This window comes from Xenopus laevis, chromosome 3S (assembly GCF_017654675.1).
Source record: "Xenopus laevis strain J_2021 chromosome 3S, Xenopus_laevis_v10.1, whole genome shotgun sequence".
NCBI classification, from domain to species: domain Eukaryota; kingdom Metazoa; phylum Chordata; class Amphibia; order Anura; family Pipidae; genus Xenopus; species Xenopus laevis.
In genome coordinates this window covers 15,147,284-15,169,476 of record NC_054376.1, presented here as the reverse complement: position 1 = coordinate 15,169,476, position 22,193 = coordinate 15,147,284, and the positions used below count along the sequence as shown (strand labels likewise).

The window sequence follows — 22,193 nt, the reverse complement described above, 5'->3', positions numbered from 1 at the left end:
GTAGTAGGGCACTGTAACTATCAACAACCCAACTGCAGTTGCAGATAGGCCTATACAGTGTTTAGTTCTAATTGTGTCTTGTTTCTTGTGAATAGAATCGCTTTGCAAGCATTCAGGAAGCAGAGAGCACCAGTCTATCTGGTAAATATTGTGCAAGTGCTCCAGATATTGTGTGCAAGGTGATACACTCAGGGATTGCCACAAAGTAAATACTTCTGTCCTCACAAAACCAAATTCCACACACCAAACTAGATTGCAAACAGAATTAAGCATGATGCATTTATGAGCCTGGGAAAATTTTTTACACCAAGTTACACTGACATGTTAATCCACCTCCATTTGGCATAACTCAAACTCTGTAGCCAGATTATTTGTTTGCCTCAGCCTCAAACCCATGTCCAGGGCTGTATTTATTTATTCCCCTATCCTGCCTCTCCCGACATATGAAAGTCTTATCTCATTGGGTGTTTGGAGCATTGGGATTGGTGTTTGAGAGGTTTAGAGAGCTAGCAAATCACCTGCATGTCCCCAGTGCTTCTGAACCCAGTGGGATGTGGCTGGGTGGCATGCCGCTCCTAAAATTCTGCAGCCCTAGGCCCGGGCCTTTTTGTCCTTTCAACCAATCAGGGCCTGCTCATGTCCGAATTCCCCTTCATGATGGATTTAACTTCAGTTTATTTGTTTATGGACATCTGTTCGTGGTGTTGATAGTTGTCTATAAAAGTATAGTATTTCAGCATATATAGTTATACATGGGTCTGCATTCGGCTCTTTAGAAGCGAATAAGCATTTTACATGCAATGAGCTAAGTTCTTATTAGTGCCACAGATGGAAATCTCAAGCTTTAGTAGGTGGTGTGCTCAGGTGCACAAACCCTGAGTTCTTACAACACGGCTTGGGAACTTGATGGTACTGTTGTGAAGACCTATGAGATACAGATCCAATAGATATGTTTTCCCAGGCTTAAGGTCTGTGATTTCTTCCTCTATTGAGGTATGGGGTCCTGCATGATTGCAAAACACTTTTTCAGCTTTGGAGCGGGTCTTTGTGCTGAGGCAGCTGTTTTGATGCCTGTGAATCAACTTTAGATCCAAGTTCTGCTCTAGGTGCCTGGCATAAATGCAGTATTCGGTCCCATGTCCACTTCCAGTCCATCTCACGGTAGCTGACGAGCAAGTTGATTTAGAAACAGAAAAACTGATGTTCGAAAAAAGGTTGGGGAAGGGCAAGTTGTGATGGGCAGTAGTTGAAAAGATCTTCACCAGACCTGGACCACCCTTACTAGATTTTAATGTAATAATGCAGTTGGCTTTTGGTGTGCCAGAAAGCTTGAAGTTATGAGCTCTGTGGATGTTTTGGGATACAATGACCTTTCCATTTACTGAGATCTTGAGATGAACCTTATGGAGACATGAATGGATGAAGAGCCATTTGGAACCATGGTCTGGAAGGTCAACAGTCATCATTCTTAGAACTTTGCTTTTGAGGAAAATGTTCACCATCTCATCATTATGAAGAGTTGCTAACTGTGACCTGTGCTTGTTTTTGGTTTCTGCAAAAGTCCCTGTATATGCTAAACTTGTGCCTGTATGAGAGTTCACAGCAAAAACATCAAAGTAATAAAGGGTTTTGGACTTCAGCCTAGAAATGGTGGCATTTGTCCAGTGCCCAACACATATCTTTTGAGCTCCCACAAAATTCTTGCTAGAAAAAAAGTCAGCGTTGACGTTTTGCTCCATAACATCTTCTTTGAGTTTGTTAGAATATGTTTTAGATGTCTTCATAGCTATCTCCAAAGACCTACTTGATTTGCCGTCATTTTCATTCAATTGATTACTGAACCTTTTATTTGTGTTAGACATGGTAGCACATAAGGTTTTGACATTGTGTTGCTTATTTACAAATACACAATAATTGATCTTCTTAATGTCTCCCAGACTAGGTTTCCATGACAGCTTTATTCTATCCTCTTCTACAGAAGTAATCTCCAGCTGAGAATCATTTGGAAGTTGGGGCCATAGGTTACCTTGACTTTTGTGGTCCCAGACAAAGACTTGGAAGCTGGTATCTGACTCCAGAGATGCGATATCAAGAAGAAACAAACTGTCTGAGGTCACACCTGTAGTGAAGGTCTCTTCTCCATTACCTTGAAAGGAAAACAGTGTCCTGGTGTGCAGACGTTGGTCAAAAGGCTTGAGGTGTCCAATATTAATTTCTAGGGAAAAAATAATTCATATTATGTGTCATAAATGTGTCATATTATAAAATTTGGCATTAAACCGTTTCCATTTGAAAAAGGCATTACATATGCATAAACAGTTTATATAAAGACAATATAATTCTTTGTGGTGCATCTGTTGACTTTTAAAATGACATAAAGTGTTTTGAACTGAAAACTTTTATTGGGCTGTTATCTCACTACTACTAAAGGCACCATCTCACAAGCGTATATACTAAGGCTATGGGCAGATGCAGCACCTGCTCCCTGCTCTCAGCCTGTGTATTTTTTTAGACCTAGAGAAGCAGATAGCAGAATAGCCTAAGGGCGATTATTCCCCCTGCTATTACAGGCTTCACCTCACCATACTATACCTGCAATGCCACAACCACAACCTATTGCAGCTAGAGGCTATTAACTAGCACAAGAAACACTTTGAAGCAGAAGAAAATTTTTGCCTCTGCATCTTTTTGGGTAGAAGAGGCATACACCCACCAGCCTATAGTAAAATATTAGTGGTTTTGCTCACTGCGGTGCCTCCACACTGTCCAGTGTTTTTAATATTGTCCTTTAATTCACTTCTATTATAGCCCCATTGCCCTGTGCTTACTTAAAGGAACAGTAACGTCAAAAAATAAGTGTTTTAAAGTAATGAAATAATATAATGCAGTGTTACCCTGCACTGGTAAAACTGCTGTGTTTGCTTAGGAAACACTACTATTGTTTATATAAATAAACTGCTGTGTAGCAATGGGGGCAGCCATTCAAAGGAGAAAAAGCTCAAGTTACACAGCAGATAGCAAATAAGCTCTGTCTGTCTAATGGTGTTATCTGTTATCCATTAGTTAACCTGTGCCATATAGCCGTTTTTCAATTTCCGCCATTGCTCCACAGCTGCTTGTTTATATGAACTATAGTAGTGTTTCTGAAGCAAACAGATCTGTATTGATTTATAAGAAAATGAATATTGTTATATTTAAACATCTATTTCTTATTTTGCCCTATCTGAATGAAAAACATGAATCTGGTGATTTAGAGAAGCTGCTGACAGATGTCTTGAGATCTGCTGATCACAGCTAAAGGTCCACTGGTAGATCCCGATCTACCTTTCGGACACCACTGTTATAGAGGAAGCTAACACCCCCTCTCCTTCCCCAGACCCACCATCAGTGTCGGACTGGCCCACCGGAATACCAGGAAAACTCCAGGTGGGCCCAGGTGTCAGTGGGCCCTCATGCTGCTAAAATTTGCTATTTCATGGCCATTCCCATGGCCATTTTCTATGAGAAAAAAGAGGCTAAATAGATGGAATAATAGATTATAGTATAAAGAAAAGAGACTAGGAGAATAGAGGTTGATTGGGGAGATAAAGAATATTAGTACTGAGAGTGGTCCCCTGGTCTAAGGTTTTTGGGTGGGCCTCTGGTGTCCCAGTCCGACACTGCCCACCATGATGGCAGGGTCTGCTTCTCCTATAGTTACACCCCTGCAGGAAACTTTTCAATCAGTACCCCACTGGGCCCTCTGTACTTCCTTGGCATAACAGCAATGACAGGGTCTACTACCACTATTGTTACACCCCTACCTGTATATTATTTTACCTTCTCACATTGTATAACATTCAATAAAAATTAGAATAGTGTCTCAGCAGTGGTATTTCTAGCCATGAGGCAAAGTGAAGCCACAGGTGGAGCCAAGCCATCTTTACCTCCTGCCCCATGAGCCTTCTTGTCATGTACGCTGGATAAGGTCCAGATGAGTGGGGATTCACAGGGGGTTACTCGGAGTGTTAGTATATCATGACTTCCATTTGTGACAAAGTAAAATCTGTGTAGAGAAGATAGATTGCAGTGAGTAAAAATACAATATGATTTAGAACTTGTTTCAGTTGAATCAGTAGTTCCCCTATGGGACTAGAAACATAAGCCAGGTTAAGTTGATGCAATCCCTTGCCACCTATTTGATTCTCATAGTAGTACTAGACCATTGTAAGTAATTTTCTAGGCACTCGCTCTGGCTCATGGCTTATTTGTGATCATTGACTTTTTAATGATAATAATAATAATAATAACTGATAACTGAAGAAGTGAGGCCCCATCATTCACCAAACATGTACTCCTCCCTGAACAAGCGAAATAGGTTGCAAGCAATCAAATTATTCCAACAGAATAGCTGGTCATACAGTTAACGGAATAAACTCAATGGATTAACGGTTACTCTTCTATAAAAAACTTCTATAAAAAATTAGTTTTGTTTCTTTAGACAATTTTCTTATTGTAATCTAATATTGCTTATATAATTATAATAGTTTACAGCATAAAAATCCATTTGGAGGACAGATGCAGACCTCTACTGCATCTCTTTTCACTCTGTTCAAAGGCAGATACAATGGCTTAACACATAGAAAAATTGTGCAGTGGTTTAGAAGGCTAATGTATACAACAGGGCAATCTGCTTTCCCTAAATTCAGTGTCACACGGGGGCATTTTAACCATCTCATGTGAGTGTTTTGGAGCCGTGGTCTAGCTGTCACTAGTCTGGGTGAATCAGCCAGGGTACATTCCATTTTATAAGATTAGGAGCAGCGACAGGTAGACCAGGGGTAGATGATAGAATGAGTAATGAAGAAGGAAAATTGTCCATGCACAGCCACTGATAAAGTATCCATCCCTAATGTTATTGGCTCCTCCAGTGAATTATGTTGCACCCACACATTTGGCAGGCATAAAAAGTAAGTAAATTGAGTAATAGGGGTTAAAGATGAAAGGACTGCGGATGTATGGAAAAAGCATCATTTTGATAACTTGTAGGCTAGTGTCACACTGGTCTGAGGACCTTCTTTTCTCCGCTTACATTAGCTCCCATGTGAGAGACAGTGTGTTGGCCTGTTGGCCTGCAGATACAAATGGATTTTTGGCACAATAATTAATAGTTTCACATTTTCACATTGTAGTTCGCTCAGGCTGATAAAAGTGACTTGCATTACAGATACAAATAGGAGCTGATGAGAGCAGATCTGCTTTTCTCTGCCCGTATACAAAGCACAGGTGGAGAAAACTGAATTTCCATCCCTGTGTGATAAATCGTCCCTTAGACTGAGAACACATGTAGCGTTGGCTCTGCTGCTCTCAGCCAGGTTTTTTTATGCAAAGAAGTGGATCCATTCCCTTCTCCAGCTCCATGTATGTGCGCTGAAAAGTACAGCTTCCTCTTGAGTACGAGTACATGGAGTGGAGATCGGCACAAAAGACACAAAAGCTGACATTTTCACTTGCACGCCGCAGGTCTGCTTCTCTCAGCCTGCAGAAAACAAGAGGCAGAGAGCAACGGAGCCAATGGTTGTGTGCCCTTAGTCTTACTCCTGCAGATACACAGAGTAGAGGAGAAGTCGGCTCAAAAATGCCCGATTTCATGTTTTCAGGCTGACCTTTGCTCCACTCCGTGTACCTGCATGCAAGCAGAAGCTGTACTTTTCAGTGCAAATAAACAGAGCTGGGGAAAGGAACAGATCCACTTTTCTCAGCATGCAGTAAAAACACAGGCTAAGAGCAGTGGAGCCAATGCTCCGTGTACCCTAGCCCTAGGGCCATGGCACATGGAGAGACTTGTCGCTGGTAGGATCTGTAGTAGCGATGAGCAAATTTTTTCACCAGGCATGGATTTGCAGCAAAATTCTGCACATCGCTATCTGCAAATATTTTTGCAAAACGAAGGCAAAAAATTTAGCCGCGAAAAAGAAGTCACAAAGACAAAAGTGTTGCTCAGACAGAAAAGTCGCCATAAGAAAAAATGCCCATGGACTTTAATGCATTTGGAGAAAAAAGTCGCAGAGACAAAAAGTTCACCACAAAATGAGATTGGCATTTGGAGTGAGAGATAATTGTCATGCGTTACAAAAATATATGCCTTTTGACTTCTATGGGTTTGCAAATATTTTTAGAACAGCAGATGACAAATCTTCAGAAAAAGATTTTCATTAATCGCTGCAAGCAAAATTTGGAATTTGGTATGCACAGCGATCCAGATTAATCACAATAAAACGCGAATGGAGGTAATTTGCCGTGGTTACGCCAGATTGCAGTGAGTTCTAAATTTTACTTGCAGCGATAGTAATGTAATTCAATGAAATTTCTTTTTCATGGTAGTAAAGGTTTAACTTACCGCGACAAATCTCCCCAGAGCTTTTATTTTAATTTTGTAAATTATATAACAGAAATGTTAAACTATAACAACTGGCCTTGTTCCTCCTTATGTAAAGGCTGGACGACAGGGCAGAGGTCCATTTTAGGGAGCAGGTAAACAGAAAGACTTTCCCTTTTATGTTTGCATTTGGCTTCCTGGAAAAGCTGAGTAAACTTTGCCTTAAAACTTATCAAAGAACTCTTATCATTATACAATCATATGAAGTTCCGCAGTAAACACAAACATGGGTGTTGGGAGGGGTGCGTTTCCAGAATAGCCACTGGCCAAAACCTAAAATATAATACTTTTGCATTGAAATCAAATCAAATATTGAATTAAATCACAGTTTTTCCAGACCTGCTTGGGAAATATTTGGGTGTTGTTGGGCATAACTAGAAGTAGCAATTTGCTGGAAAACCAAAAAGTAGCCTACAGAATGTGTCACATACAACTCTCTCATGTAACAGCACAAAAAAAGATTCATCATTCAATTTTATTTTCAACGGAGGGACTATTTTCAGATTTATGGAGGCCCCTTGCCAATTTTAGCAGAAGTAAATAGATAGATATTCACTGGTTGATTTTTTAAATAATTTTTTTTTACTTTTTCCAGGACTGGTGGGCCTGAAGTACATATGGACCTTCAAGAACTGTGTATGGCCCTGGACTGCCCAAGAGAGCCATATATTCCTTCACATGACATCATCATCATTTTATTATATTTAGGACCCTGAGCATGTGGTACAGCTGGTCAGCTGGCCACTTTAAGGTCAGAAAGCTGTTGGCTTTATTTTTTCCAATTTATATACACTTATTCTGTTGGCAACAGGGCATTATTTCCTTTTAAGTGTGTGCAACAGTCTCACAATTTGCATAATATATATATATATATATATATATATATATATTTATATAGACAAATACACAAATACTTTCCATTTTCCATGTATTTTTAGAGTGCCAACATATTCTGCAATGCTGTGCATAAATGGGTTGATAGCGAGGTTCGTGAGTTCGGCTCTAACCAGAGCACTTCCTACTTTTCTATTTCTCCTTTGCCTGAACTGTTTTACACCCAAACAAGCCTAAAATTTAAATACCCTTCAAAAAAAAGCATTGATTTTTTTCACACTGAAGCTAAGAGGTCTATGATTTTCTAGGCTTTCTTCTTCTGAATGGCTGCAATGCTGTGTGTTGGAGAGAATTTCCATCTGTAGGCCAGAGAAGAGACGCAGACAAGTGGATATTAGTCACTGCATTAGTCCCTTCCCAGTGTAAGGTGATATAAGGACAGGAGGGATATAAAGCTTCTTACAACTGTCCCCATTTGACCAACTACAGACCAATATTTTGTAGCACACATAAAGCAGCCAAAAGGAGGCAAACGCATTGCCCTACAGTGTTTATTGTCCAATTGGAGACTTGCCTGGAAGATTTGTCCACACGTAGAAACCCGTCCACTCTTTGTCCAATAGGAAGAGGGCTTCTGGCACGAATCATGTGATTTGCATGTAACGGAGGCAAGACATCACCCCCAAAATTATAGGGTTGGATGGAAAGCACTAGAATGAGAAGCAGCTTTTCCATGATATTCTGTTTCCCCTCCAGCTGAGAGGACGATGTGATCCCAAGCTGCCCTATAACAAGAATGTAGAAAAGCTTATATTGCAGAGCTGATTGTTTGTAGTGCATTCTGGAACAGTACAATGCTCTCTGGGGCTGGATTCACTAGAATGTCTGCTACTGCTACAAAAGATATCAAGTGTTTTGTGCAGGACAACAATGTAATTGTGCCGAGACCTGTTCTCTGTTGATACTTTCAAATTTCATACATGGGGACATTAGCTTATTAATCAATGGCTAAAGAGTGGTTTAAATTCAAGGCACGTATTTTACATACACTGGTCCAGATTCAGTTCAGTGAGAAAAAGATTTATCCTTGTGAATACTCTATTGAGAAAAAACTCATTCATATTAACAGTGTATGTATCCCTTAATATCTTGGAATTAAAGAAAAATAACTAATGAATGAACATTGCAAAAGTTCTTAGAATAGCACCCTCAACAGTTTTACATTCACTTATTTTAAAGGTTTACTTATCCTTTAATATATAGTTGTCCGGAAACCCATTATCTAGACAGTTCCAAATTATGAGAAGGCCATCTCCCATAGACTTCATTTTATCCAAATAATACAAATTTTTATAAACTACAGGTATGGGACCTGTTATCCAGAATGTTCAGGACTTGGGGTTTATGGATAATGGATCTTTTTGTAATTTGGATCTTCATACCTTAAGACTACTAAAAAATCATGTAAACATTAAATAAACCCAATCGGCTGGTTTTGCCTCCAATAAGGATTGATTATTTCTCTGTAGAAATAAATTAGTACCGTGTACTTGATCTAAACTAAGATATAATTAATCCTCATTGGATATTGGGGCCATTTAATGTTTAAATGATGTTCTAGTAGACTTAAAGTTTAAAGCTCCAAAAAATGGAATGATCCCATTATCTAGAAAACCCAATGTCCAAAGGCTGTACTGCTAAACTGTACAGCACTAATTATAGTATGATCAGTGTATAAAGGTATAACACACATGTGTAGCAGTATACTGAGTAGAAAATGCATGTTTTATTGGTAGCCCAAAAGCAAAAAAAAGTGCTAAAAAAAACATCCATAGACTCTAATTTAGTTGGCTAATTTTTGAAGCCAACTAAATTAGAGTCTATGGATGTTTTTTGGTAGCACCTTTTTTTTTGGCTCAATAATAAAGTATTATATATATTAGTATATATAATAAATAATTATAAATGAAGGCCAATTAGTGAATGAAGGAGTGGCAGCCTAATCTTACAAGAGATATTGCCTGTATGTTATTAACTTTATGCTGACCCTTTTTCCTTTTCTCTTAGAGCAGGCTTTGTGTGGTTACAGCTTCCCTTTGTGTCTGTGCCGTGCTCCCACCATCAATTTGTCTCTGGCACTTAAAGCAACACTTTTGTGATAGGTGTATGGCCTATTTTTAAGGCTAATAAATTGAATAGATTTTCCTTGTGTTGGTGACATCTCACCTTTGCCATAAATAGCACAAAATGCTGTAAAATGCATGCATTAAAAAAAAAAAAAAAGAGGCAAATAGCCCCTTTAAAGAAACATCACATGGGAAATCCAGAATACTGTAAATGAACATGTTACATGGGAAATCCAGAATAAAAGAATAAGTTACATAGGAAATCCAGACACTTTAAATACATCTCTAGGCGATTTGTTGTGTTATAAATACCCAAACTTGGGGAATAACACCCTATGGAAAAGTGAATATACTGCTTGAAGAATGTGCTCTGTCTGTTAAAATCGTTTTCAAGCAGTGTGGCAGTGGGTGTGCTGGGTGGAGAGAAATAAGTACTTAATTTATTTTGCAATCTATTTTCTGTACTTTTACATGCAAAATTAAAATGAGAAGAGTGACAAGGTGTGAGTGTCTGTTTTAATATGTTTTTTTAATATATTTTGCTTTGTGTCCATGTGCAGTTTTAAATTACCTGCTAAATCCTTAGAGCATCCATCTGCCCGACTGGATGCCAATCAAAGCATTAGAACATTTATAGCATAGCATGATTACTACAGACAGCTGCCAACCACTCTTAGATCAATGGCATATGGGATCATTTTTCACCCCCACAGTGAATCTGTCCAAAGTTTCCTTTCCACCAGCAGTAGTGTCAATTGCTATTAGTTCCATAGATTCTACTTTTCCAGTTTATTGCATCTCATTCGTGGGAAATCACCTGGCTCACACTGGAACCCCATTAATACTTGTACTTCCCTGCCCTCCAGATGACAACCCAGAGATCCACAGATGCAGACTATATCATTCTTCTTAAAGTAATGAAGCTTTCTGCGGGTTATAACATAGTTGCTGTGTCTATAGCAACCATATGATAAGCAGATGTGCCTATCTTCTCTTTTTAATGTGACCCCAAATGATGCTTAGATGCTTGTTGTGCTACTCACCCTTGGTGATAAGTTTGTTCCAAATCTCAGAAATAACAAGAGGCAACCTGTCAGTTCCCAGCCCCACCTAAAAACCATTACACCCTGTCTGCCCTGTCATAGCTTGCCAAAAAGCAATATATATATATTTATTATATATGAGGCCTGGTGCAAATGGGAACCAGTGGAAGGAAGAGTAACAGGTTTGGTCTGTGGGCATAGGAACATCACTTGTAAAACGGAGTCAGAAAACAATTAAAACATGTTAACTTCAAAATATGTACTCAACACCCATTTTGTGTTCCCATCATGGCCAAATGAAATAGGTCTTATATAATTAAAGTTTGCTTCACAGGTGTGGATCACACAGTCGTGTTTTCCCATGATTTGCTATGGGAAGTGGTAACAAGTAGTAAACATGTCTTTTGTTTGTTTGTTTTTGTCCCCAATTCCATAGTGTCTGTCAAAACCACCTGTGTGCTTTAGTTCTAAAGGAACAATATACTAATCAATTAGGGGTATAGAAAACTATTGCCTTTCTTTCTGAGTCAACATTGGCATGCCGATGTCAAAAGGCAATGGCATGCACACAAAATGTTTATCATTGCTACTTGCAAAAGGACGGCTCTGTAGATCACCTGTCAGCTGAACTAGAAGTGATCTGGGGGCAGCAGGGGGTGACATTACATGTTGAAACAAGTAAAGGTGGCCATACACGGGCAGATAAAGCTACCGATAGCGGCCCTTTAGACCAATTTGGCAGCTTATCTGCCAGTGTATGGAGGCTTCCAACAGGTCTTCCCGATGTATATTGGCCACGATATTGATCGGTAAGGTTTAATTATTCCGGCTACCAACCTGTCAGAGGCCATTGCTCCTCGTTGCAATCCGATCGTTCGGCCCTAGGGACGAATGTTTGGATTACCCTGATATAACCCTGCCATTTTTCGGGCATATCGGGGAAAGATCCATTTGTTTGGCAATGTCGCCAGACGAGCGGATCTCTTTGTGTATGGCCAGCTTAAGCCTTATATTATACTGTTTTACCTGAAAATTTGGCCACACAAAGAGCTCAGTGGAGTATGGCGATAAGGATACCTACTCAGAGCACACATGGCTGCGCCCACTACCATTAATAAACACAAATATTCCAATAAATAATGTTGTCTCTGCTGTAGGGTAAGAACTTTGCCTCAGCTGTGATAAACAGCGAGCCTAAGGAATACAAGCTCCTGTGGAGCATGTAACTTTAAAAGGTTGGTCTGCCTTTAAAGGAACAGTTCAGTGTGAAAATAAAAACTGTGTAAATTGATAGGCTGTGCAAAATAAAAAATGTTTCTAATATAGTTAGTTAGCCAAATATGTAATATATAAAGGCTGGATTGAACAGATGTCTAATAAAACAGCCAGAATCGAACTTCCTGCTTTTCAGCTCTATAACTCTGAGCTAGTCAGCGACTTGAAGGGGGGCCACATGGTACATTTCTGTTCAGTGAGTTTGCAATTGATCCTCAGCATTCAGCTCAGATTCAAAAGCAACAGACAACAGAAATGACCCATGTGGCCCCCCTCAAGTCTCTGATTGGTTACTGCCTGGTAGCCAGGGTAACCAGTCAGTGTAAACGAAGAGAGCTGAAAAGCAGGAAGTAGTGTTCAGACTGATATGTTATACATCAAATCACTCCAGCCTTTATACATTACATTTTTGGCTAACTAACTATATTAGAAACATTTTTTATTTTGCACAGCCTATCTATTTACCCAGTTTTTATTTTTACACTGTACAATTCCTTTTAGTATGTTATAGAATGGCTAATTCTAAGCAACTTTTCAATTGGCCTTCATATAGTTTTTGAATTATTTGCCTTCTTCTTCCAGCTTTCAAATGGGGGTCACTGACCCCATCTAAAAAAACAAATGCTCTGTAAGGCTACACATTAATTGTTATTGCTACTTTTATATAACTCATCATTCTATTGAGACCCTCTCCTATTCATATTATCTCTTATTCAAATCAGTGTATGGTTGTTAAAGTTTAGCATGCTAAAATTGCAAACTTGAAAGCTGCTGAATAAAAAGCCAAATAATCCCAAAGCCACTAATAATAACAAATAAAAAACAATTGCAAGTTATCTCAGAATATAACTCTCTACATTTTACGAAGAGTTAATTTAAAAGTAAACAACCCCTTTAGGTGCATAACTTGATATATGTCAAAAGCTTTTTGACTCATCAGCTGCATACAGAACTAACCCAGATCTACCCACCATCAATTGCCTGACTCCAGCACCTAATTTGAGTAATTTGCAGTCATACTAATTTAAATGTACATGAAAAATGTAGAAAGGATTTTCTTGGCAGATGACTTGGCAGAATTCCAAAATTTGTTTCTCAGTTTTGATTCTCAGTGTCTCCCCTTATTTTACTTTCTTTTTTCCCCTTCCTTTGGATCAGCTAGCATCTAGGAAGGAATTATCTGAGAGTGGGAAGAACATGTTTTCAACCTGAAATGCTATTACTCTGTAATCTCATTTTCTACAAATATTGTCTCAGTTGCTCTACAAATGTATTAAAGCTGTAAATGATGTGGTTTCAGCATCTCTGACAACTGTGGTCTAAATAAACAAAGCTACAGTACCAGCCACAAAGTATGACAAAACTGTTGCTTTATGACATAATGGAGAGACAGGGGATCTTTTTAATCACACATTTCCTCTAGAATAGTGATGGGCGAATTTATTCGAATTCCCGAAATTCGCTGCCGGCAAAGAAATTAGCGAAAATTCGCAAGTGTCAAAAAAAAATGGACCCCGGCGTCCGTTTTCTTGGACGCCAGCGCATTTTCACTGGCGAATGTGTGCTGCCATCCAAAAACTGGACGCCGGCGTCAAAAACTAGATGCCAGCGCCGTTTCTTGAATTTTTCGCCGTTTCGCGAATTTAGCGGGAAATTTGCAAATTTTTCCACAAAACCCCCAAATTCGCCCATCACTACTCTGGAAGTATAAAAGTGACCATGAATTTGCAGAGGAACCTAAAAAACTAAAAACAAGGTAACTCTCTGCAAAATAGTGATTGTTGACAGCAACGCTATGATGTAGGTCCCAGTCTTCAATTACACTGTGCAATTGTGGTCATGCAGTCCTGGGTCGCAGGTTCAATTCCAGCCAGTGCACTGAGGAGTCTGATTGTTCTCCCCCTGCAGGCATGGGTTTCCTCTGGGTACTCTGCTTTCCTCCCGCACTCTACAAACACGCAGATCAATTGGCCTTTAATAGAATTATCCAAAATATGTGTGAATTACCTAGATTGTAAACTCTACTGGAGCAGTGCATGATGCCTAATGTGTAAAGCACTACAGAAAACTGTATGTCAGCACTATATCCATAAACAAAGATATTTATTATAATTTCTCTGACTTAAAAGCTGCAGCCCTCTGTGGTAAAACTACAACATTTTGTTTTGTTTACTACAACTGATAGTTGTATTTGGGTAGGACTACATGGACGTTTTTGGCACGATAGAACTGTTGCATGGTGTCGCATCGTTGATCCGACGCGACACAACTGTCGGATGCAGACGCTGGATGCTGCGTCTGCATACGACAGTCGTGTCCAGGGCCGCCATTAGAAATCACGGGGCCCCGTACAACAAAATTTTTGGGGCCCCCTGGGCCCCGCCCACACTGACGACCAAGCTCCGCCCTATATCCCGCCCACTCCACATCGCAGTTAAAAGACCACACAGACATCAGCGCTAAAAAAGTAACCCCCACACACAAGTTGTAAAAAGCTATTGATGGTCAGGGCCCCCTTATAAAAAATTGGGGCCCCAAAAAAAAAAAAATTAAAATTTTTTTTTTTTTTTTTTTTTTTAAAAACATTGGTGGCAGGGGCCCCCTTATAAGTTAAAAAAACTTGGGGCCCCAACAAAAAAATGTAAAAAAAAACTAAAAAATAAACAAACATTGGTGGCAGGGGCCCCCTTATAAGTCAAAAACAAATTGGGGCCCCAAAAAAAAAATTAGAAAAAAAAAAAAAACTGGTGGCAGGGGCCCCCTTACAAGTTAAAAAAATTTGGGGCCACCAAAAAGAAAATTAATTTTTTTTTTAAAAAAAAAACAATGGTGGCAAGGGGCCCCTTACGAGTTAAAAAAAAATTGGGGCCCCAAAAAAAAGTTTTAAAAAAAAGATTGGTGGCAGGCGCCTATAGAATATTAAAATAATACATTGGTGGCCAGGGGATTAAAAAAAAAAAAAACCACAAACTGGTGTTCAGTAGAATTGAACTCATGGCTTCAGTACTTCAACTTCGCCTCCTTTCGTGACTTCGGGTCTTTTCACCGCTTCAGGACTTCAATTTCGGCTGTTTTCGTGACTTCGGGTCTTTGCGCTGCTTCAGGACTTCGGCTTCGGCTGTTTTCGTGACTTCGGGTCTTTTCGGCGCTTCGTGACTTCGGGACTTCGGCTTTTTCCGTGACTTCGGGTCTTTTCGGCGCATCGGCTTCGGCTTTTCGGCACTTCCGCATTCGGCACTCAAGAGGCAAGACGTACGGCTCGGGCGCTCGTAAGGGGGGCCCGAATCTTCAAAAAATGCAGCGCTGCCGGGCCCCCCTTCATGCCCGGGCCCGGTACGCTTGTCCCCCCTGTCCCCCCCTGATGGCGGCCCTGGTCGTGTCGCCTCTGATCAACTCTGCAACACCATGTGACAATTCTATCTCTTACCTTATTTTTGTTGCATGCGTTTTGTTGCAGTGTGTCGGATTGCGAAATCGATCGTGTAGTCGTCCCCATACACAGCAGCTGTTTTGCTGAATAACTAAGAGGGAAAAAAACATATATATGTATATATTCCCAATGATTACCTGTTCTGAACAGAATTTCCAGAGGGAAGTAGCCTTCGTTCCACTTGCTCTTTTCTTTTATTCCGTTGGCTTAGCCTGTAGCTGCACAATCCCAGGTGATGTTTATGCCTGTGCTATTTACTTCTTACATCTGGCAGAAAGGAAGACAAATGCTACATGGTCTTTTGTAGCAGAATTCTATTCCCTGACGCGGCCGCACCCCGTACAGACACACCTGCAGCTTTGCATGCAATCAGTAAAATCTACATATGATAAAAACAGGAATTCTCAGCTCTATAATAAGTATGTCTGGCGTCTCGGAGAAATGGAACCCAGATCTTGAACTTGTGAGCTGTCATAGGAATGGCGTTTCCCCCCCCCCCCGCCGCTCACACCTGCTTGGAGACAATATTTTCAGAGAGTTTTTGCTAAATTCTGTACAGGTCATGGGCTGCGGTAGAACTGGATATAATTACATAGTGAGTAATGTTACGGGGAGCTGCAGAGCAAGGCTGGGGTTAAAGTATGTGTTTGATGTGCAATGACAGGTTGTGGCCTAATGCAGCACCGTACTGACTGTCTGCTTATATATAGAAGGGTTTCACTGGATGCTGCAGGACATTCACAAACATTGTGTAAATCCTTGGCCATTGATGCAATAGCATATACACCTTAAAGTGTAGACTTACTTAAAGGAGAACAAAAGCTTAACTAAAGAAGTAGGTTAGAAATGTTGTACATTATGTTTTGGGGTTCTGTACCAGCCCAAGGCAACCACAGCCCTTTAGCAGTAAAGAGCTGTGTCTCCAAAGATGCCCCAGTAGCTCCCCATCTTCTTTTCTGCTGATTCACTGCACATGCTCTGTGCTGCTGTCACTTACTGAGCTTAGGGACCCACTCACAATATACAGTACACATAGAAATGTCACAATATAAGGCTGATTAGTAATTAATACAGATAATTACTAAATGGCAGCACAGAAACCAGTGCAATTAACATCAGAATTTAATAATCAGCCCTGTAGCATCAGCTTATATTACAGACAAACCTCATTTTCTGATTGTTAATTAGCAACGACCCCTAAGCTTAGCTTCTCAACAGCTGCTCAGAGCCCACTGAGCATGTGAGTGTCATAGACACTTTCCAAGATGGTGACCCCCTGTGACAAGTTTGAAGTCCTGGATCATTGCTGCTATTGACAAGCTGAAACTTTAGGCTGGTTCAATAAGTTCAGTATATAAAATATGGCATTATAAGCCATATTAATTTTTAGAGTTTAGTTCTACTTTAATACATAAAGAGGAATTATACTGACAAATTCGGAAATTTGGAAAAGCAGTAGCTTCTTATGACTTTTCCTGTACTGAAACTCTACACTGTCTTTCTTTCTGATGTTTGATTAGCAAGCAGGCCCGGATTTGCGGCAAGGCCGCATAGGCCCGGGCCTAGGGCGGCAAAGAAATAGGGGCAGCATGCCGCCCAGCCTCCACTCAACTGCACCAGCTGCGCCGGCGTTTTTTCGCCTGGTCGGACCGCGCGGCCTAGGGGCGCCCAAAAGTGAAATCCGGCGCTGTTAGCAAGCCAGAATCGCAAGGCAATCTTGCTATGGGCAGATTCAATTCAGTGAGAAAAAGAAATAAAGAAAACTCATGGACGAGATTCAGTTCCATTTCTTCCCATAAATTTAAAGAGAGTTCTCATGTGACAAACAGTGAGATACTTTTTTTCAGAATTGCATCTCAAATTGAAACTTTTCCATGAGTTTTTACGTGATAAACCTTTTTCCCAGTACATTGAGTCTTGCCCTATGTTGGACAGCGTAAAAATAGCTGACAGTGATTGTAGGCAGAATTCTCATTGGAGAAGAAGAACTAATTCTTAATAGAAAATTAAGCTTTGTTCTGAGTTTCTATATCAGCCCAGGGGTCTGCATCCCTTTAGCAGTGAATATCTGTGCCTCTGATGCAAAGCCAGGCCACAGGAACAGGCATCCAGACTGCATACCACCATCCACAGCAATGGAACTAAATGCTTGCAGACCCAGGCACAGGTTATGATCACAAAGGATGCCAAGTTGGGGGACACAAAGGTCCAAACTAGGCAAAGGTCTAAGTGTTAGGTACAAATAGAGAAGAATGCCAATACCTGTGGTTGCAGCAAACGGGGTGATCTCAAATTTATTCAATGGTGCTATACAACACTTTTCAAACGATCAAACGTTTCGGGACCGCATGGCCCTTCCTCAGTGATACCCAACCATAGAGATTGTGCATATTTATAGACAATTAAACAGCGACCTCTAGTGGTGGACGTTGATATAAAATTCTTAAAACAATTGTGTAACAATGTTCTTTTCATAACAATGTATCAATGTCCATTTTGCATCACATTTAACAAAGTTAATCACCTCCTAATTCTATAAATATTAAAAAAATACAATACCAAAAACTTTGTGTACACACATGTCCATTTTTTTCTGATTCAGTTATTTTATCATTTCTATTTCTAGTGGCAAATGTAACCCATTATTACATGACCTGAGTGCATCTCATAATACATATTTACAAAAACAGTGTAATATCAAGAAAAAACTGTTACTTGTTACTCACTGACTACAGTACAGTTAGAGGAGGGACGTCTCTATCTCTCTTCATATTGAGGGGTTTTATGTTTCTCATTCTATGGCTGTAAGGAAAACATAAGAAAGTTAATCATTTAATAGTACTACTTCCTCAAGTTAAAGAAAACAGTTCAGTCCCCAACTTTCATTCAATCCCTTAGGGGCTAAGGTCCCCAGCTTCCATATCCAAAAACACTCACGCTGCAGTAGTTTTTAGTCAGAGTTGGTGTATTCAGATTTAACCTCTTCTAACACTTGCCACCGTAATTGTGCGACATTGTGTCTACACTCTGTCCAATGTTGTCCGACAGAGGTAATCTTTGAGTGTGCATTTCGTTCATTTAAACGTAGCCTTACCATTCTATTTGTTTTCCCTACATATCCCTTCCCACAAGGACATTTTAGATAGTATATAACATATGCCATATTTAATTGTCTTTAAGGTTGAAGTGTCAGTACAGGCATAATTGGCTTTAAAGCTGTACAGCAACACTGCATATTCTTCTCAAAGCAGATCAATATTGACCCAGGGAGTGAGCGATATCTCTGCTATGCAAAGGGCTGGAAGAGTTTGTATTCTTCTACACATGTATGTATATTTTTATTTATATAGCGTTACCTATGTACATATTGGTGTACAGCAGAACCATAAATTCATAACAATAATAAATACAGGGTACGGTTACATTAAAGATTAAGAGCAAAGTGTCAGAGACAAGAAGAAGGAGATCCTTGCCCTGTTGAGCTTACTCTTCACAACAAGTGGCAGCTGCTGTTCAAGTCCTGCATGGGTTCATTTTTTGAAACCCGTACCCGCAATTTGACCCGCATGTTCTCGCTACCTGATCCGCAATAAGCCAACTAACCTTCCAATTGGGGGACACGCAAAACCAGAAGTGAGTCGCATTTGACCAGTAGTGACATGACGCCGGCACCAAATCTTTGCAAAATAATTTAAAAAACTAGAAGAACCACAAGGGAGGGATCAAGCCCGCACTTTTGTTGAGTACCCAGCCAGGTTACCTGCAGACTGCCCACATAGCCAAGGAATCTGGGACTTTTTGCCCGAAACCCAACCACTTTGTGGGTATTCCACGGGTACCTGACCTGATGCTTAACTGTTTTGGAAATGGGCTGACTAATCCAGGTCTAAGTAAAACTCATGTATGGCAGCCATGTATACACAGATTTGGCATGCTGGCCAATTTAAGCCTAAAGCCTGGCCACCTAAGTGGCCCATATAAGGGGTTTGTGCAGAACTGTCAGTAGATGATAAGGCATTAAGTGGGATTTTCCCCAATTAATATCTCACTACTAAGTTGCAGACTGTATGGCAGTCAGTACTGATCTCCCAATGGGCCACTTTACTTATTCAAGGTACTGGTACACGAGGAGATTAGTTGCCCATGAAAAATCATCGCTACCGCAGGCAACTGGCCTCCTGCTAAATCGTTCCCACTGACAATATTGGAAACCACTAGTGGGAAAACATATACAGCATTTTGTATACTTTTTATATGATATATTTTTACTGCACAGAAGGAGAAGATACATAAGAGCACATAGATCTCGGTGAGTAAAGCCGTATCAGAAAGCATGGGCTGTGTTTGTTCCTGCGTTCCCCAGCAGTGGAACACATGAAGGATTAACGGCAGGGGGGATGCAGGAACAAACACCCTTGTGTAAGGACCCTTAACCATAGCAACTTGTCACAACTTTGCTTCCATTTCCTCAATTAAACTAGGCTGTTCAAAGCTAATTACTGACTGGTTGCAACTGGCAACTGTAAAATGTAGCTAAATTAGCCTAATAAGTAGTAAGACCGCTCCCTGTAAATGTGTGAACTTTAAGAACGTAATGTAATAAAAAGGTGCAAAGTTTGGTACTAGTCTAGTAACTGACTGGCAGGTCTGTTGCTTGAAAACAAACATCTGGCCAGTTACTATGGGATAATAGAACTGGCCAAACATTGCTCTTTTTATTGTACAGCCCTGTTATTCTGAATGCTTGGGATCTATGGTTTTCGGATAGGGGATCTTTCTGTAATTTGGATGCCCATACCATAAGTCTCTACAAAAATAATTTAAACATTAAATAAATCCAATAGGATTGTTTTGCCTCCAATACTGATTAATTATATCTTAGTTGGGATCAAGTACAATGTTTTATTGATACAGAGCAATTATCCGGAATGTTCGAGACCTGGGGTTTTCCATAATTTGGATCTTCATACCTTAAGTCTTCTACAAAATCATGTAGACATAAAATAAACCCAATACGATTGTTTTATCCACTAAGGATAAACTATATCTTAGTTGGGATCAAGTACAAGGTACTGTTTTATTATTATTACAGAGAAAAATGATTATTTGGATAACACAGCATCTATGGGAGAAGGCCTTTCCCTAATTTTGACCTTTTTGCTGACTTTCCAGATAATGGATCCCATGCCTGTATTTGGTTATAATGGAGGCTAATGGAGATGGCCATCCCGTAACTTAGAACTTTCTGGATAACGGGTTTCAGGATAATGGATCCTATACCTGATTTATTAGGAGCATCTGGAAATATAAATCTTATGGAACATATATGCAAAGAATACTGGCCTACCAGAGAATATCACAGTTGGCCCCAGCCATAGCAAGCTTTTAGATATCCATTTGCAACTTGATGAGAATACATGATTATATAGAACAACATCTGACTGTGGGGTTTGATGCCCACTGAACAGCATAGACTGGGGGGTCTGGGCCTCCAGCTTCGGACTGGGGGATCTCGGGCTCATACCCTCCCCCATGTGAGTCAGGTCCTCCAAAGAATACCCATGCGGCATCTCTCCCCTTGACTGTGCATACCTTGTTATCTTTTTTTGCCCACAATCAGGAGGCAAGGTCAGAGGGAAGTAGTTCTGGGTCGGCAGGTACCACTGGAGTTTGACACTGATACAGAATTCAGAAGCAGAATTTCATGTGCCAGAATCTATCAATGAAACGAGGTGAGGGAGGAGTTGCATCACACTGTGAGCCTAAGCAGTGTCGGACTGGCCCACCAGGATACCAAAAAAAGTCCCGGTGGGCCCAGGTGACAGTGGGCCCTTGTGCTGCTAAACATTTGGTTTATTTCATGTTCATTCCCTATTTCTATAAGAAAAAGATGCTAAATAGATGGAATAATCCATGATTCCCAAACTTTTAATTTGTGAGTTTATTTGTTTTATGAATGGGGACGTTTGTTAGATGTAAAGGCAATCACCCCCATCCACTGGTTCTATAAAAAAGCATTCACCAAAGCACAAAGGAATTCACTCAACAGAAGTAGTTATTCTGGAACAAATTATTGAATGAAATCTAACATTTATTATTTACGGGTAATTAAACCTAAGGGGGAAAATTCACTAAAGTTCGAAGTGGCTGACGCTAGCGCAAATTCGCCAGCGTTACTTCGTTACTTCGGTGATTTACTAACGGGCACTGGCGTAAATTCGCTAGCAAAGTGGACCTACTCTAGCGCTACTTCGCACCCTTATGCCAGACGAAGTTGCGCTATGGCGAATGGGACGTAACTAAGCTAATTCACTAACTTGCGCATTTTAATGAACGTTACTTCTTGCGCCAGACTTGCCTTCGCCACCTCAGACCAGGCGAAGTGAAATAGAGTAGATAAGGATTGCTTCAAAAAGAGTTGAAATTTTTTCTAAGTCCCAATAAAATGCTGGCGTCTTTTCCTTTTTTAAGGGTGATAGGCTGAAAAAGATTGTACATTTTTTGGGGGGTACCCTCCTTCCCCCCTACATTTCCTAACATATGGCACCTAAACTATACAGTGGGCAATATAACACCTCTAATTTTATTTTATGAAGCTTTCCCAGGCTTGTGTAGTGTAATGTATTTGCTGCTACATATACGTCCATTGTACTTTAACTTGGCGCCGTATGCAAATTAAGCATCGCTAGCTTTACTTCACTTTCCTTGACGAATTAATGCTAGCGCAACTTCGCTGCCGTTCGCCTCCCTGAGCGCAACTTCGGATTTTAGTGAATTAGCGGCACCCTGGCGAAACTTCGCCTGGCGAAGTGCGGCGAAGTGTGGCGAAGCCTGCGCTAGCACAACTCCGCAGGTTAGTGAATTTGCCCCTTAATGTGTATGTGTAAACATACATGTATTTTTTGGAAGCCCTTCTAATGTTATCTTTTCACAGGAACTAAAAAAGCTGCTAGAATATTCAGCTATTCTAGGAGTTAACAGTTTCCCATCTGTTCCTCTCCCGGATTGGCTGAATGTGACACAGCCTCAAGCCTTTATCTGTGAGTCTGGAATTGGTCAGATTATTC

General features: G+C 40.3%; 1 protein-coding gene across 1 annotated transcript; it reads right to left on the bottom strand.

Moving 5' to 3' along the window:
* Positions 1 to 249: 249 nt before the first annotated feature.
* Positions 250 to 7,987, bottom strand: ndnfl1.1.S (neuron-derived neurotrophic factor like 1, gene 1 S homeolog). The gene is made up of 3 exons (XM_018254944.2): positions 7,827 to 7,987; positions 3,927 to 4,045; positions 250 to 2,215 (listed from the first exon to the last, which is right to left on the bottom strand). Exons 1-3 carry the CDS (start codon positions 7,985 to 7,987, stop codon positions 861 to 863), a joined length of 1,635 nt encoding a protein of 544 aa, XP_018110433.1. The 3' UTR covers positions 250 to 860.
* Between the last annotated feature and the right edge of the window lie 14,206 nt (positions 7,988 to 22,193).

Bases quoted from the DNA above. Each gene is read 5' to 3' on its own strand.
- ndnfl1.1.S (XM_018254944.2), bottom strand. From the start codon at position 7,987: ATGGAAAAGCTGCTTCTCATTCTAGTGCTTTCCATCCAACCCTATAAT. The intron at 4,046-7,826 runs GCAAGTCTCCAA...TTCTCTACACAG, and splicing joins CGTGTGGACAAATCTTCCAG to ATTTTACTTTGTCACAAATG. The intron at 2,216-3,926 runs GTAAAGATGGCT...TTTTTTCCCTAG, and splicing joins GAAGGCTCATGGGGCAGGAG to AAATTAATATTGGACACCTC.